Source organism: Bombina bombina, chromosome 5 (genome assembly GCF_027579735.1).
Source record: "Bombina bombina isolate aBomBom1 chromosome 5, aBomBom1.pri, whole genome shotgun sequence".
Lineage (NCBI taxonomy): Eukaryota > Metazoa > Chordata > Amphibia > Anura > Bombinatoridae > Bombina > Bombina bombina.
In genome coordinates this window covers 873,663,347-873,680,437 of record NC_069503.1, presented here as the reverse complement: position 1 = coordinate 873,680,437, position 17,091 = coordinate 873,663,347, and the positions used below count along the sequence as shown (strand labels likewise).

The 17,091-nt window shown below is 38.3% G+C and overlaps 1 protein-coding gene across 1 annotated transcript in view; it reads left to right on the top strand.

The window, feature by feature from the left end:
* LOC128661646 (ethanolaminephosphotransferase 1-like) overlaps positions 1-17,091 on the top strand; it is a 189,672-nt gene that overhangs the window by 14,204 nt on the left and 158,377 nt on the right. The window contains exon 2 of the mRNA XM_053715877.1: positions 14,143-14,211. Within this exon, the coding sequence (XP_053571852.1) occupies positions 14,143-14,211 (69 nt within the window). The remainder of the gene's footprint in view (positions 1-14,142; positions 14,212-17,091) is intronic.

Genomic DNA, 17,091 nt, shown 5'->3' with positions numbered 1-17,091 from the left:
TATTGGCTGATCCAATCAGCCAATAGAGTGCCAGCTCAATCCTATCTATCAGCTCAAAGCTGATTGGATAGGCCCTTTTAAGGGCTATTTGTAATTTAGTATAGGGTAGGGCTTTTTATTATTTTGGGGGGCTTTTTTATTTTATTAGGGGGATTAGATTAGGTGTAATTAGTTTAAAAACTTGCAATTATTTTATTATTTTCTGTAATTTAGTGTTTTTTTCCGTACTTAAGTTAATTGTATTTAATTGTATTTAATTGTATTTAGTTTAGGTAATTAATTTAATTATAGTGTAGTGTTAGGTGTAGTGTTAGGTGTAGGATTTATTTTACAGGTAAATTTGACTTTATTTTAACTAGGTAGCTATTAAATAGTTAATAACTATTTAATAACTATTGTACCTAGTTAAAATAAATACAAAGTTGCCTGTAAAATAAAAATAAACCCTAAGCTAGCTACAATGTAACTATTAGTTATATTGTAACTTACTAAGGCCTAGATTTGGAGTTTGGAGTTAGCCGTGATAACCATCGGAACAGCCAATAGAATGCGAGCTCAATCTGATTGGCTGATTGGATCAGCCAATCGGATTGAACTTGATTCTGATTGGCTGATTCCATCATCCAATCAGAATATTCCTACCTTAATTCCGATTGGCTGATAGAATCCTATCAGCCAATCGGAATTCGAGGGACGCCATCTTGGATGACGTCATTTAAAGGAACCGTCATTCGTCGTTCAGTCGTCGGCCGGGATGGATGTTCCGCGTCGGAGGTCTTCAGGATCCTGCCGCTCCGCTCCGGATGGATGACCATAGAAGATCCCGCTTGGATGAAGACTTCAATCGGATGGAAGACCTCTTCTGCCCCACTTGGATGAAGACTTCAGCCGGATCATGGACCTCTTCAGCCCCCCGCTTGGGCTTGGATCAGGACATCGGAGGAGCTCTTCTGGACAGATCGGTGAACCCGGTGAGGTGAAGACAAGGTAGGAAGATCTTCAGGGGCTTAGTGTTAGGTTTATTTAAGGGGGGTTTGGGTTAGATTAGGGGTATGTGGGTGGTGGGTTGTAATGTTGGGGGGCTTGGGTATTGTATGTTTTTTTTTACAGGCAAAAGAGCTGAACTTCTTGGGGCATGCCCCGCAAAGGGCCCTGTTCAGGGCTGGTAAGGTAAAAGAGCTTTGAACTTTAGTAATTTACAATAGGGTAGGGCATTTTTTTATTTTGGGGGTCTTTATTATTTTATTAGGGGGCTTAGAGTAGGTGTAATTAGTTTAAAATTGTTGTAATATTTTTCTGATGTTTGTAAATATTTTTTTATTTTTTGTAACTTAGTTCTTTTTTATTTTTTGTACTTTAGTTAGTTTATTTCATTGTATTTATTTGTAGATATTGTATTTAATTAATTTATTGATAGTGTAGTGTTAGGTTTAATTGTAGGTAATTGTAGGTATTTTATTTAATTAATTTATTGATAGTGTAGTGTTAGGTTTAATTGTAACTTAGGTTATGATTTATTTTACAGGTAATTTTGTAATTATTTTAACTATTTTAGCTATTGTACCTGGTTAAAATAAATACAAAGTTACCTGTAAAATAAATATAAATCCTAAAATAGCTATAATATAATTATAATTTATATTGTAGCTATATTAGGATTTATTTTACAGGTAAGTATTTATCTTTAAATAGGAATAATTTATTTAATAAGAGTTAATTAATTTCGTTAGATTTAAATTATATTTAATTTAGGGGGGTGTTAGTGTTAGGGTTAGACTTAGCTTTAGGGGTTAATACATTTATTAGAATAGCGGTGAGCTCCAGTCGGCAGATTAGGGGTTAATGTTTGAAGTTAGGTGTCGGCGATGTTAGGGAGGGCAGATTAGGGGTTAATACTATTTATTATAGGGTTAGTGAGGCGGATTAGGGGTTAATAACTTTATAATAATAGCGGTGCGGTCCGGTCGGCAGATTAGGGGTTAATAAGTGTAGGCAGGTGGAGGCGACGTTGGGGGGGGCAGATTAGGGGTTAATAAATATAATATAGGGGTCGGCGATGTTAGGGCAGCAGATTAGGGGTACATAGGGATAATGTAAGTAGCGGCGGTTTACGGAGCGGCAGATTAGGGGTTAATAATAATATGCAGGGGTCAGCGATATCGGGGGCGGCAGAATAGGGGTTAATAAGTGTAAGGTTAGGGGTGTTTAGACTCGGGGTACATGTTAGAGTGTTAGGTGCAGACGTAGGAAGTGTTTCCGCATAGCAAACAATGGGGCTGCGTTAGGAGCTGAACGCGGCTTTTTTGCAGGTGTTAGGTTTTTTTTCAGCTCAAACAGCTCCATTGTTTCCTATGGGGGAATCGTGCACGAGCACGTTTTTGAGGCTGACCGCTTGCGGAAGTAACTCTGGTATCGAGAGTTGAAGCTGTGTTAAATATGCTCTACGCTCCTTTTTTGGAGCCTAACGCAGCCTTTATGTGGACTCTCAATACCAGAGTTATTTTTATGGTGCGGCCAGAAAAAAGCCTGCGTTAGCTACGCGGGTCGTTACCGACAAAACTCCAAATCTAGGCCTATGGGTTTATTTTATAGGTAAGTATTCAGTTTTAAATAGGAATAATTTAGTTAATTGTAGTTATTTTATTTAGATTTATTTAAATTATATTTAAGTTAGGGGGTGTTAGGGTTAGGGTTAGACTTAGGTTTAGGGGTTAAGAACTGTATTATAGTGGTGGCGACGTTGGGGGGCGGCAAATTAGGGATTAATAAGTGTAGGTAGGTGGCGGCGACATTGGGGGTGGCAGATTAGGAGTTAATAAATATAATGTAGGTGTCGGCGATTTTGGGGGCAGCAGATTATGGGTTCATAAGTATAATGTAGGTGGCGGCGGTGTCCGGAGCGGCAGATTAGGGGTTAATAATATTATGCAGGTGTCGGCTATGTCGGGGGCAGCGGATTAGGGGTTAATAAGTGTAAGATTAGGGGTGTTTAGACTAGGGGTTCATGTTAGGGTGTTAGGTGTAGACATAAAAGTATTTTCCCCATAGGAATCAATGGGGCTCTGTTAAGAGCTGAACGCTGCTTTTTTGCAGGTGTTAGGTTTTTTTCAGCCGGCTCTCCCCCATTGATTCCTATGGGGAAATCGTGCACAAGCACGTTTTGCCAGCTCACCGCTACCATAAGCAGCGCTGGTATTGAGGTGAGATGTGGAGAAAATTTTTGCTCTCCGCTCACTTTTCTGCGGCTAACGCCAGGTTTGTAAAAACCCGTAATACCAGCGCTGTCTGTAGGTGAGCAGTGAGGGAAAACTGCTCGTTAGCACCGCACCCCTGTTGACACAAAACTCGTAATCTAGGTGTCTGTTTTTTTGTATGCATAGGTTTTTTTATTTAGAGTAATTAGTATTTTAATAAAAGTTTGTCACCTTTTAATTTGTAAGAAAAAGCAGTGAGAGCTGTAAGGGGAAAATGTTTAGAAAATTATGCTGGGATTTAGGAGACAATTTGATGGAACACCCATGTTCAGCCCATAAAAAAACAAAAACAATTATGCTTTGTATTTTGTACTTATAAGTCTCTGTTTCTATGTGTTTTGTGCACGTCCAGTGTACTTAAAAGGACAAAGAACTGTAAAATTGTTTTTACCTTTATATGTTTCAATGACTTGTTATACCAGCTGCAAAGTATGAAATGTATGAGTAATTGTTCCTTAAGCTTTGTTGTAGTATTTCAAATAGCTGGTTTTATTCTTTGAAACCACAACCAATCAAAATGGGTTGAGCTTGCAGGGAAATCAGATAACCTTAGTAATATGTTTAATTATATGCGTCTTTATATTATCTCTGATTCTCTGTACACCAAAGCCCAATGCTTAGAGCAATTGAAATGTAACATTTTATTGCTTATCTCTTCCACCTCCTACTGGGAGTTTAATTTCTTCTGCTGGCTATGTTTATACACATTTTCTTTAAAGTATACTTAAGTATAGAAACTGTCAGAATAGGTAGGTGTCACGGATACCGGGCTGCAAGGGTTAAACCCCTACCCCCTACTACCTCAGCCTCTCTCATTTCTTGGCAGTTTTGGGGTCCTCAGAGCAACCGCGATCGCCAAACCCTTCCCTTTGGTTAGAAATGTATGTGAACCTGTTCTTGAAAGAGCTGATCCCTGACCAGGAAAACCCTTCTAGGCTGGCCGGGCTCCTGGAACTGCCGGTCGGCTGCTTCACGGTGGACACCCGCTAACTTTACCCTTGGTCGCTCCAGTGGCATATTGCCTCAGAGCTCCACTCTTTTGGGTATTGGTAGCCCCTAGGGAAGACAAGAGGTGGGTGATTGCCGGAGGGGAGCTCCTTTGAGAACCAGGGGTTTTGGACACCCCTACCCCCCTATCTTTACCGGGCTGTAACTCCAGTCCCCAGTAACGAATCATGCCGCTTTTTGGACTGTGGCATCTGGGGACCGAGAGCTTTCAAATTACTTGGAAGTGCCGCCGCTTCCCCGGGATTACCCCAAAACCACCACACCTGTGTCCTGGGTCTCTGTGGGACTGTGGCTGCTATGGCAGGCGCCAGCCTGTCTGGAGGGGCGGGAATGGCGGGAGATTTGGGAGCAAGATGAGACCCTGTATTTGTCTATAAAAGGAGTGTGTGTTTTCCAATAAAATCAGTTCTCGTTTCACCTGAATGCTAGTTTGTCTAGTTATTTGGGTGAGCTCCTGCTAGAATCACTTTCTCCGCTACATAGCGTTATGTTCCAGGCATCAGGAGAATCCATTGGCGGAGGTACCCATTCGGGAAAGCCGGGATCCGTCACAGTAGGGATACCCCAGGGAAAATCAGCTATTTAAAATGCAAAAATAAAGTAAAAGGAGCTATTTGTGAACAATTTGATACACTCCAGCAGGCAAAATGGATTAATGGAGAAAAATTTAGGGTAAACGTAAACTGTCCCTTTAAATTATGATTTATGCTGTGCATTTTTTAATACAATTTTTTTTCCATTGTATTTTTGTGTGAATGGTTCAATTATTTGTTTTGTATGATTTGCAAATTACAATTTTGATTATACAATTTTGTAATGTACTGTATGTATTTCCTCCCCATATGAAAATGCAGTATACGCCCCTTAGCGAGGGTAAAAAGTTGCATTAGAGAATTCCACCAGGGAAATAGAATTACTGGCGAGCATTCTTGAAGAATCTCACCAGCCCAGAAACCTTTAGAGAATTGGATCCCAAGTTATTGTATGTTATCTTTGAGACATTTGTTGCATTAAACATAACTCTTGAGGAATATTTGTGCATTTAGGATTAGATTACAAGTGGAGCGTTAAATTATTGTGCGCGATAATTAAACATAGCTGGTTATTGCTACCACGAGCTCGCAGTAGCATTTAGCATTCAGACAATTAACCAGAGATTATCCGATCTTATGTTAGTTTTCTAAAAGTGCCCCAAATGCCCTCAAAATAGAGGACATTGTACAACCCCAATTCCAAAAAAGTTGGGACAGTAAAGAAAATGAAATAAACAAACAAAAAGAGTCAATTGAAAATTCAGTTCACCCTGTACTATATTGAAAACACATTATTAACACACTTACAAATAGCGCTGGTATTACAGGTTTTTACAAACCAGATAAGAAGTGAGCGTTGAGCAAAATTTTGCTCATTACCCCACTCCAATACCAGCGCTGCTTACATTAGCGGTGAGCTGGTGTAACATGCTCGTGCACGATTTCCCCATAGGAATCAACGGGGAGAGCCGGCTGAAAAAAAGTCTAACACCTGCAAAAAAGCAGCGTAAAGCTCCTTAACGCAGCCCCATTGATTCCTATGGGGAAATAAAATTTATGTCTACACCTAACACCCTAACATGAACCCCGAGTCTAAACACCCCTAATCTTACACTTATTAACCCCTAATCTGCCGCCCCCAACATCGCCAACACCTACATTATAATTATTAACCCCTAATCTGCCGCTCCGGACACCACCGCCACGTACATTATACTTATGAACCCCTAATCTGCTGCCCCCAACATCGCAGAACCCTACATTATATTTATTAACCCCTACTCTGCCTCCCCCAATGTCGCCGCCACCTACCTACACTTATTAACCCCTAATCTGCTGCCCCCAACGTTGCCAACACTATAATAAACATATTAACCCCTAAACCGCCACACTCCCACCACACAAACATTAGTTAAATATTATTAACCCTTAATCTGCCGGCCCTAACATCGCTGCCATCTACCTACATTTATTAACCCCTAATCTGCCGCCCCAATGTCTCCGCCACTATACTAAATGTATTAACCCCTAAACCTAAGTCTAACCCTAACACCCCCTAACTTAAATAGAATTAAAATAAATCTAAATAAAAATTCCTATCATTAACTTAATTATTCCTATTTAAAACTAAATACAGGTAGCCCTCAGTTTACACCGGGGTTAGGTTCCAGAAGGTATGGTTGTAAATCGAAACTATTGGAAATTGAAACCCAGTTTATAATGTAAGTCAATGGGAAGTAAGGGAGATCGGTTCCAGGCCCCTTTCAAAATTGTCATAAGTAACACCTAATACATTATTTTTAAAGCTTTGAAATGAAGACTGTAAATGCTAAACACCATTATAAACCTAATAAAATAATCACACAACACAGAATATATAATTAAACTAAGTTAAATGAACAAAAACATTTGCTAAACAGCATTATAAACCTAATAAAATAATCACACAACACAGACTTCACTTGCATTTTTCTGCAAACAGTTCTTTCTATGCATTCCAATCTGGACTGATTTATAGACAGGAAGATCTTGTTCCTTTGAAATCTGCTTGATAGCTCAGGTCTGGTTAAACTGATTAATTTCAGCTTGCTTGGCTTTGCTGCAACACAAGCGGACAGCTCCACCTACTGGCTATTTTAATAAATTAACTGCTTCTCAATGCTTTTCAATAGCAGTCACATGACTGGAAAAAAAGGTTGTTATTCTGAAACGGTGTAAATTGAACCGTTGTAAAACGAGGGCCACCTGTACTTACCTATAAAATAAACCCTAAGCTAGCTACAATATAACTAATAGTTACATTGTAGCTAGCTTAGGATTTATTTTTATTTTACAGGCAAGTTTGTATTTATTTTAACTAGGTAGAATAGTTATTAAATAGTTATTAACTATTTAATAACTACCTAGCTAAAATAAATACAAAGTTACCTGTAAAATAAAACCTAACCTAAGTTACAATTACACCTAACACTACACTATAATTAAATTATTTCCCTAAATTAAATACAATTAAATACAATTAAATAAAATTATCTAAAGTACAAAAAAAACAAACACTAAATTACAGAAAATAATAAACAAATTACAAGATTTTTAAACTAATTACACCTAATCCCCCTAACAAAATAAAAAAGCCCCCCCAAAATAAAAAAGCCCTACCCTACACTAAATTACAAATAGCCCTTTTGCGGGGCATTGGCCCAAAGTAATCAGCTCTTTTACCTGTAAAAAAAATTAAAAATCCCCCCAACATTAAAACCCACCACCCACACAACCAACCCTACTCTAAAACCCACCCAATACCCCCTTAAAAAAACCTAACACTAACCCCTTGAAGGTCACCTTACCGGGAGAAGTCTTCATCCAACCGGGCCGAAGTCCTCAACGAAGCCGGGAGACATCCTCATCCAAGCCGGGTGAAGTGGTCCTCCAGACAGGCAGAAGTCTTCATCCAGACGGCATCTTCTATCTTTATCCATCTGGCGCGGAGCGGGTCCATCTTCAAGACATCCGACGCGGAGCATTCTCTTCATCTGACGGCTAAGACTGAATGAATGTTCCTTTAAATGACATCATCCAAGATGGCGTCCCTTCAATTCCGATTGGCTGATAGAATTCTATCAGCCAATCGGAATTAAGGTAGAAAAAATCCAATTGGCTGATACAATCAACCAATAGGATTGAGCTGACATTCTATTGGCTGTTCCAATTTGTAATTTTTTTTAACAGGTATTTGTAATACCTGTAAGTTTGTAAATTTTTTTACAGGTAAAAGAGCTGATTACTTTGGGGCAATGCCTCGCATAAGGTCCTTTTAAGGGCTATTTGTAATTTGTAACTTTGTATTTATTTTAGCTAGGAAGTTATTAAATGGTTAATAACTATTTAATATCTATTCTACCTAGTTAAAATAAATACAAACTTGTCTGTAAAATAAAAATAAACCCTAAGATAGCTACAATGTAACTATTAGTTATATTGTAGCTAGCTTAGGGTTAATTTTATAGGTAAGTATTTAGTTTTAAATAGGAATTATTTAGTTAATTATAGGAATTTTTATTTGGCATGTCTATATAACTTTATATTTAGAATCCCCAGTCCCCCCTAGTGTTTAGGAGTTTGGATAATTTCCTGGTTTATTCTAGGTGGTCTCCTGTTCCATACAAAGTCACTAAAAGCTTTTTGTAAACTTGGGATGTATGTTTTTGGAAGTGGGATTGGAAGAGTTTGAAGTATATGTAGGAGTCTGGGAAAGACATTAATTTTAAGTACATTTATTTTAATTTTATTTAAGTTAGGGGGTGTTATGGTTATGGTTAGACTTAGATTTAGGGGTTAATAACTTTAGTATAGTGGCGGCGACGTTGGGGGCGGCAGATTAGGGATTAATAAATGTAGGTAGGTGTTGGCGATGTTAGGGATGGCAGATTAGGGGTTAATAATATTTAACTGTTTGCGAGGCGGGAGTGTGGTGGTATAGGGGTTAATATGTTTATTATATTGGCGGGCGATGTCCGGTTCGGCAGATTAGGGGTTAAAATTTTTATTTTAGTGTTTGCGATGCGGGAGGGCCTCGGTTTAGGGGTTAATAGGTAGTTTATGGGTGTTAGTATACTTTTTAGCACTTTAGTTAAGAGTTTAATGCTACAGCGTTGTAGTATAAAACTCTTAACTAATGACTTTAAAATGTGGTACCAGTCTTGACAGGAGAGGGTCTACCGCTCACTTTTTGTCAGACTCGTAATACCGGCGCTATGCAAGTCCCATTGAAAAAAGAGGATACGCAATTTACGTAAGTGGATTTGCAGTATTTCAAGTCTGGCCAAAAAAGTGAGCGGTGAGCCTGTACCTGCAAGACCAGCGGGCGTTAAAAAGCAGCGTTAGGACCTCTTAATGCTGCTTTTTAAACCTAACGCACAACCCGTAATCTAGCCGACAGTATTTTATGTTTTACTTTGTGAATTTAATGTATTTTTCAAAATATACACTCATTTCATATCTGATGGCTGCAACACGTTCCAAAATAGTTTGGACAGGGGCAATTTAGGACTAATAGCGATGGGACGAGTTGAAATAAGAAAATTATTTGAAACAGGTGAGGCAATCGTGTAATCATAGTATATAAGGAGCCTCCAAAAAAGGCCTAGTCCTTCAAGAGCAAGGATGGGTCGAGGCTTGCCAATCTGCCAACAGATGCATCAGCGAATAATCCAATACTTTGAGAACAACATTTCCCAAATTTCTCCTTCTACAGTGCAAGATATAATTAAAAGATTCAAGGAAGGGGGTGTGTCCGAGCCGCGGCCATGCTAAGATGCTAAACTGGAAAGCTCTGATGAACTCTTAAATAATCGGATGAGCATCAAACTTATAGAAAATCATCCTAGGCAAAAAAATGTATATACTTGTTGTGGAGTGGAGATAGAAAGCTGTGACAGTTTTTTATTGTACTACTCTACTCAGAGGATCCAAACCACACTGATCGAGCTTGATGGCTGCAGCCTCACACCAGCTTCCTAACACCCCCCCCTGGCTTACTGGATACCGGGTAATGCTTGCTGAAAATATTATACAATACTGGCTGAACTCCAGAATGTCAGAAGTAAGTGTAGCGGCTACAAAGCTATCAATAATAACCCACAATGGAGATCATCGCTGCTACCTTGCTATAAATGGTAACTTCCAAGATAGAGACACACTTTAACTCCCTCGTGGAAATCCTAAAGGATGTGCGGAGTAATATAACTACAGAAGAAATACCCTACAGACCTGCACTAGCATTCTCCAGACAACAGGACACAAGCAGACATGATAGGTACCTTGCTGTTGACTCAGAGGAACATGCTAGGCTAGATAAGCAGCAAAACAATGCCGCATTGCCTATCCTTGAGGAGTTGTCAAGAAAACCTTTTTGCCTCAAGATCTAGCCCCAAGTATATATTGGACACAGAGAAGCAGTTACCTAGTTCCCTAGCGATGTGGCCAATCGCTGGGGGCCATCGGGTTGAGTGCAGGTGGAAATATCTAGCCAGCACGAAGCCAGTCTCCTCCTACATAAACATACCGGGCTTTGGCAAGCATAAAGGAGACGTTAGTTGTTCTTCGAAAAATTAAACAGCAAACCAACACTTAGGACATGTCTACTCTCTTGCCTTGGTGACTGACTATGGCTTCCTGAACCCCCGACTTCTTTGAGGTCCTATGGATGGCAGAGACAGAACCTGTCCCAACGACTCTGTCTTGTGGCATAGGGTAGTGAAGTGGATTGTCAGGGAAGGAGAACTGCCTTTTTTTTAATGTTATTTTATTATTTTATATATTGATTTGGCAATGTATCTGTATGCCCATATTAACTTTGTTGTACAACTGCTCTTTGGTGAGGCGATCAGTCTGAACATCTTCTCTCCCTTCATACAGAAAGTACCCAATTTGCTTATATTTGTGGTCAATTTTGCATTATGTCTTAGGTAGATTAATGAGTGTTCTTATAATTTTGCTTACTAAATTAGCTTCAATCTCTAGATCTTAGGACAGTCTATTGCTGCAGAATCTGTTCAGCGCTGCGGAATCTGTTGGCGCTCTACAAATAACCGATAATAATAATATTAATAATAATAATAATATTGTTTAAATAATACTATATACTATTATACCATTAACAAGTATTAGCTATTGTTGAAGCAAATTACACTCTCTACCCAAGTTTGGTATTTCCTGGTATTTCTTTTTGGGTACATGTTTATAAACTTCTTCTGAAGTTACACCTATTATTGTTCCTTAAACAGCTTTACAGTCTCAACTTGATAACTAAAGTCGCAATAACACAGCACTACAATGCGCATGTTCCCTGATTTTATGTTTATGTAGGGATTCTCATTTCATCTATTTATCTATTTATCAGTTTATCTAAGGAGGGTAGAAAGAAGATTACTACTAGTAGATTCCATATTATTACATACGAAAGTTCAGCCGTATCTTTCTCTACTGCATTTTATTCTATCATGCTTTGTATGTATATATATATATAGACATATTTCAAGGTTTCTAAGGTTTGTTTTACTTCATATATATGTGTATGTGTATGTACATGTATATCTCATAGTTAATGAGCCTATTATAAAAAATGCAGCACTATATTAATTCCTAAGCGGTGCTTACCCGCTGATTTTTTTAAGCAGTGTCTTGCTAGTTTATTTACACACTGGGACCTACAGAGTGGTCTCAACATAATAATATAAATTTAACAACATACCTATATCATTACTATATATTTCCTTAGCTCTCCTCTCATTGAAATACAAGTTTGTTCTAGGTCCAAAAGTGACCCTGAGTGCTCATGGAGAGCATAAAATAGAAAATGGAGGTTTCATATGTTTATATGTTCATTGCATATGCTTCTATGTGTATATTTTAATATATTTGTAACTCGCTGACTATATTCTTTTCTGTATATTTAATCATTATGATCCAGTTAACACTTACACATTTGTATCTTATTTTTATTGTGAATGAACATTATCTTTGCGCTGTTATTATTAAATATCTCAATAAAAGATTATTGGAGAGAAAAAAGATTCAAGGAATCCAGTCAAATCTTGGTGCGTAAAGGGCAAGGCTCAAAACCACTTCTGAATGCGCGTGCTCTCTGATCCCTCGGACATCACTTTCTCAAAAACTGAGTCTGTAATGGATATCCTGACATGGGTTCGGGAATACTTTGGTAAACCTTTGTCAGTCAACACCCTTCGCCGCTGCATCCACAGATGCAAGTTAAGGCTTTACTATGCAAAGCAGAAGCCATACATCAACACTGTACAAAAGTGCTGCTGACTTCTCTGGGCTCGGTCTCATCTGAGATAGACAGTAGCACAGTGGAAACATGTTTTGTGATCCGGGGAGTCAACATTTCAAATCATTTTTGGAAAAAAACAGCCGTTGTGTTCTCTGGGCCAAAGAAGAAAAGGACCATCCAAGCTGTTATCAGCGTCAGGTCCAAAAGCCAGTGTCTGTCATGGTATGGGGGGGGGGTGTCAGTGCCCATGGCAGGGGTAACTTTCTCATCTGTGAGGGCACCATTAATGCAGAAAGATATGTTTACATTTTAGACCAACTTATGCTGCCATCCAGACGTTATCTTTTCCAGGGACGTCCCTGTATTTTCCAGCAGGACAACGCCAAACCACATTCTGCCCGGATTACAAGCGCGTAAGCAGAGAGTGCGGGTGCTAGCATGGTCTGCCTGTAGTCCTGATCTTTCTCAGATTGAGAATGTGTGGCGCATTATGAAGCGCAAAATAAGGCAACGAAGGCCCTATACAGTTGCCCAGCTGAAGACATGCATAATGGATGAATGGGGGAAAATTAAGCTTGCTAAACTTAACCAACTGGTGTCTTCAGTGCCCAAATGCTTAATAAGTGTTATTAAAAGAAAAGGTGATGTTACACAAAGTAAAACATCAAATAATGTGTTACTAATGTGTTTTTAATATAGTACAGGGCGAAATGAATTTTCAAATGTTTTTTGCATATTCCATATTGTCCCAAGTTTTTCGGAATTGGGGTTGTAGTTTTTTATTAAAATAAAAAACAACTGCACTAGTTTTGGGGGTCTAAAGTTGGTGGAAGTGGAGGGTTAGAAAAAAAACGGTACTGAAAAGTGCCTTTATATTGTGGTGTATGGTAACTGTGTGTTCCCAGTAAATATATATGTACAGTATATGCTTATAGATATATATTTATGAACGAGGCTTCTATTGGAGCCTATGGAAGTGTGCACTTGTGAGCGCACTGCTTCCCAGCAATGCAAACGTGAGCTTGCATTTGCATTGCTTTTTTTGCACAGTAGCGTGCAATGGTATTACATAGAGGAGCACTAATATTGCTTTCTTGAAAGTGATATTTAGTGCTCCACTTGTAAACTGGCCCTTAGTGATTATCTCACTAATATGGCACTGCGTTTCAGCTGATGGCTAGAAGACTCCCCCCGCATTTTCTTTCAGTTCCCTTTCTACTACAAACTAATTTAAACTTCCAATTACCCTTCCATACCATGTGAACTGGTGGCACACAGTATTTTACTGTGGGGATTTATTAATGATTAAAGGGACAGTCTAGTCAAAAATAAATGTTCATGATTCAAATAGAGAATGTAATTTTAAACAACTTTTCAATTTACTTTTATCATCAATTTTGCTTTGTTCCTTTGGTATTCTTAGTTGAAAGATAAACCTTGGAGACTCATATGCTAATTTCTTAGCCCTTGATGGCCACCTCTTATCTGAATGCATTTTGATGTTTTTTCACAACTAGAGGGCATTAGTTCATGTGTGCCCTATAGATATCAGTGTGCTCGCGCCCGTGGAATTACCTAGGAGTCAGCACTGATTGGCTAAAATGCAAATCTGTCAAAAGAACTGAAATAAGGAGACAGTTTGCAGAGGCTTAGATACAAGGTAATCACAGAGGTAAAAAGTATATTAATATAACCGTGTTGGTTATGCGAAACTGGGGAATGGGTAATAAAGGGATTATCTATATTTTTAAACATAAAAAATTCTGGTGTTGACTGTCCCTTTAACTAATTTAAAAAATGTTCGGTGCACACCAAGAATAGAGGTAAGATAAATAAAGATAGATAGATAGATAGATAGATAGGATCTCTAGTTACAATTATGGACCACCTTATCTTGTATCTTTGATATTTGTCTTTTTTTGGTTATCTTTTTACTCCAAATTAGCTAGAACGACCCCTGATTGCATGCCTGTTTAAATCAGTTATAGTGTTCATGGTTAATAGTACTAATGGCTTTTGGTGTATATTTCAAAATAGTCTTTTCTTTTTCTTTCAGTACAGTGCTGTGGATACAAACCCCTTGTCTGTATATGTAATGCAACATCTATGGAACAAAGTTGTAAAGGTGAGAATAATATATGTGGCTGTAAGTAGATCTGATGGGGTTTAGGTAAAACTATGGTAGGGCCCACTATACCACCTCCCCCTTTTCCAAGGAGATAGTGTGCTCCTGTTTTGCAATTAGTACAAAAATACACAGGTATCTTAAAGGGATGTTAAACTGAAAATGTAATTTCTTATAATTGAAAAACAACAACATTACCATATACATACATTGTATTGGGCTAGATTACAATCGGAGCGCTAATTTATTGTGCACCCTCAAATGGGTAAATTTGCCCGTTTGCGGGGACGTGATAAATAAACAGCCCTTACAAGTGGCTGGTTATTGCTACCACGAGCTTGCAGTAGCAATTAGCACTCATAAAATTAACCAGAGATCAGATCTGAGAAACAACTTAGGGGTTAGTCTTAGTTTTTTGGTGGGAGGGTGTTTTGTTTTATAGATTTGGAATTTTATTTTTTGGGGGCAGCAAAGGAGCTGAATGCCCTTTGAAGGGCAATGCCAATCCTAATGCCCTTTTCAGGGCAATAGGTAATTTAGTTTTTTTTAGTTAGGTTTTTTTATTTGGGGGGGTTGTAATGTTAGAGGAGTTAGTGTTTTTTTTTCTCTCACAAAAAGAGCTGATCGCTTTAGGGCAATGCCCTACAGCTACACAATGCATGACTTCAACCATACACACTGATATACAAACAAGGGTTTCACAGACCCTTTGTAATGAGAAAATAAAGGTGAAAGATCTATTTGGAAACAATGTAATACACTCAATTAGGTAAAATGGATAATTAAGAACACATTAAAGGTGATAAATATTAGAATACACTATCCCTTTAAGTCAGTTTTCAATCTAAGCATTTCTCTTCAAACTGATAATTCTTTCTCAGAGCCACCCTTAAGAATTTGCGGGGCCCTTGGCAAGACAAATTTGTGGCGCCCACAAAGTCCAGCCCCCTTATTCCCTTGCACTGGCATGACAGAAAGGGCCCACCAAAGTGCTGGAACTAGGTCTAAAAAAAGTAAATATATAAATATATATGTGTGTGTATATGTGTATATATATATATGTATATATGTATATATATATATATATATATATATATATATATATATATATATATATTAACATAGAATGACTGGCACCAGAAACAGTGAAGAATAAGTTCCGGTCAATACCCACCTGCTTGCAATTAAGAGATATGTAGGTGTGTAGTGCTCAGAGGTGGTAAACAAAATTAAATATATCTGAAAAAGAATTTAGGAAGCAGAAGTGCAGGGTGCAGTATGTCCCTGACACCTCTGTCCCATATAGTCCACCCTTACTGGCACAAAACCATGAATACTGAAATATGTAAATCAGAGACAAATCACCCCTTATTGCAAGAAAATAATATATTTAATAACAAAATAAAACAAAACACAACAAAATCTAAATATTCCTAATAAAAAGAAAAACCACTATAGCGATGAAAAATATATATGATAATGTCCATAACGGAGGTAATAATAACAATGTATAAACTGCTCCAAGGGTACCCTTAAGGAAGGAAATGATGTAAAATCTTCAGAGCTCTCAAAGGGCCTTAAATTGAAGATGAAAGTATTTCCCAATTGCGGTAAAGTAAAGTCCAAAATTTGCAACATAAAGGTGTTTATAGGTAAATGATCCCTTGTATCCAATAAGGAATAAATTAACAAACACAGAAAGCAGCTGTCATGGTTGCACAGTGATTAATAAACAAAGCAATCGTCAGAAAGCAAAAAGCAAACAGTGCAGTCTCCCCCAGCTATGTTATATCAGTCCTTGCAAAGCGGATGCTAGTATAGGCAGGGTTAGTGTAAGAAAATTGAAAGTTCTCGCCCTTGAATATCCAGGATACGATATCCCTCAAGCGATGCTGCTCAATTGCAGTGCTGGTGGATTACTTACCCAACCCTCCTGACAATATCACAACTAGCTCCTAGTGCTGGGAGGCCGGTTGCCTGTTGCTAAAACATGTGACGTGCTAATCCGTTTTCCGTGCATGCAGATTTGTAGCTGACTGTTGCAAAGTGATACCGCAATTGAGCCATTGCCGGAAGAAGCCCCATGCTGTGATGGGTGAAACGTACGTAGCAGGAGAGGCAGCTACAGTTGTCCAACGGAGCATACTTTGATTGTGACTGCCAAGAATTGCGGTATCACTTTGCAACAGTCAGCTATAAATCTGCATGCACGGAAAACGGATTAGCACATCACATGTTTTAGCAACAGGCAACCGGCCTCCCAGCACTAGGAGCTAGTTGTGATATTGTCAGGAGGATTGGGTAAGTAATCCACCAGCACTGCAATTGAGCAGCATCGCTTGAGGGATATCGTATCCTGGATATTCAAGGGCGAGAACTTTCAATTTTCTTACACTAACCCTGCCTATACTAGCATCCGCTTTGCAAGGACTGATATAACATAGCTGGGGGAGACTGCACTGTTTGCTTTTTGCTTTCTGACGATTGCTTTGTTTATTAATCACTGTGCAACCATGACAGCTGCTTTCTGTGTTTGTTAATTTATTCCTTATTGGATACAAGGGATCATTTACCTATAAACACCTTTATGTTGCAAATTTTGGACTTTACTTTACCGCAATTGGGAAATACTTTCATCTTCAATTTAAGGCCCTTTGAGAGCTCTGAAGATTTTACATAATTTCCTTCCTTAAGGGTACCCTTGGAGCAGTTTATACATTGTTATTATTACCTCCGTTATGGACATTATCACATATATTTTTCATCGCTATAGTGGTTTTTCTTTTTATTAGGAATATTTAGATTTTGTTGTGTTTTGTTTTATTTTGTTATTAAATATATTATTTTCTTGCAATAAGGGGTGATTTGTCTCTGATTTAC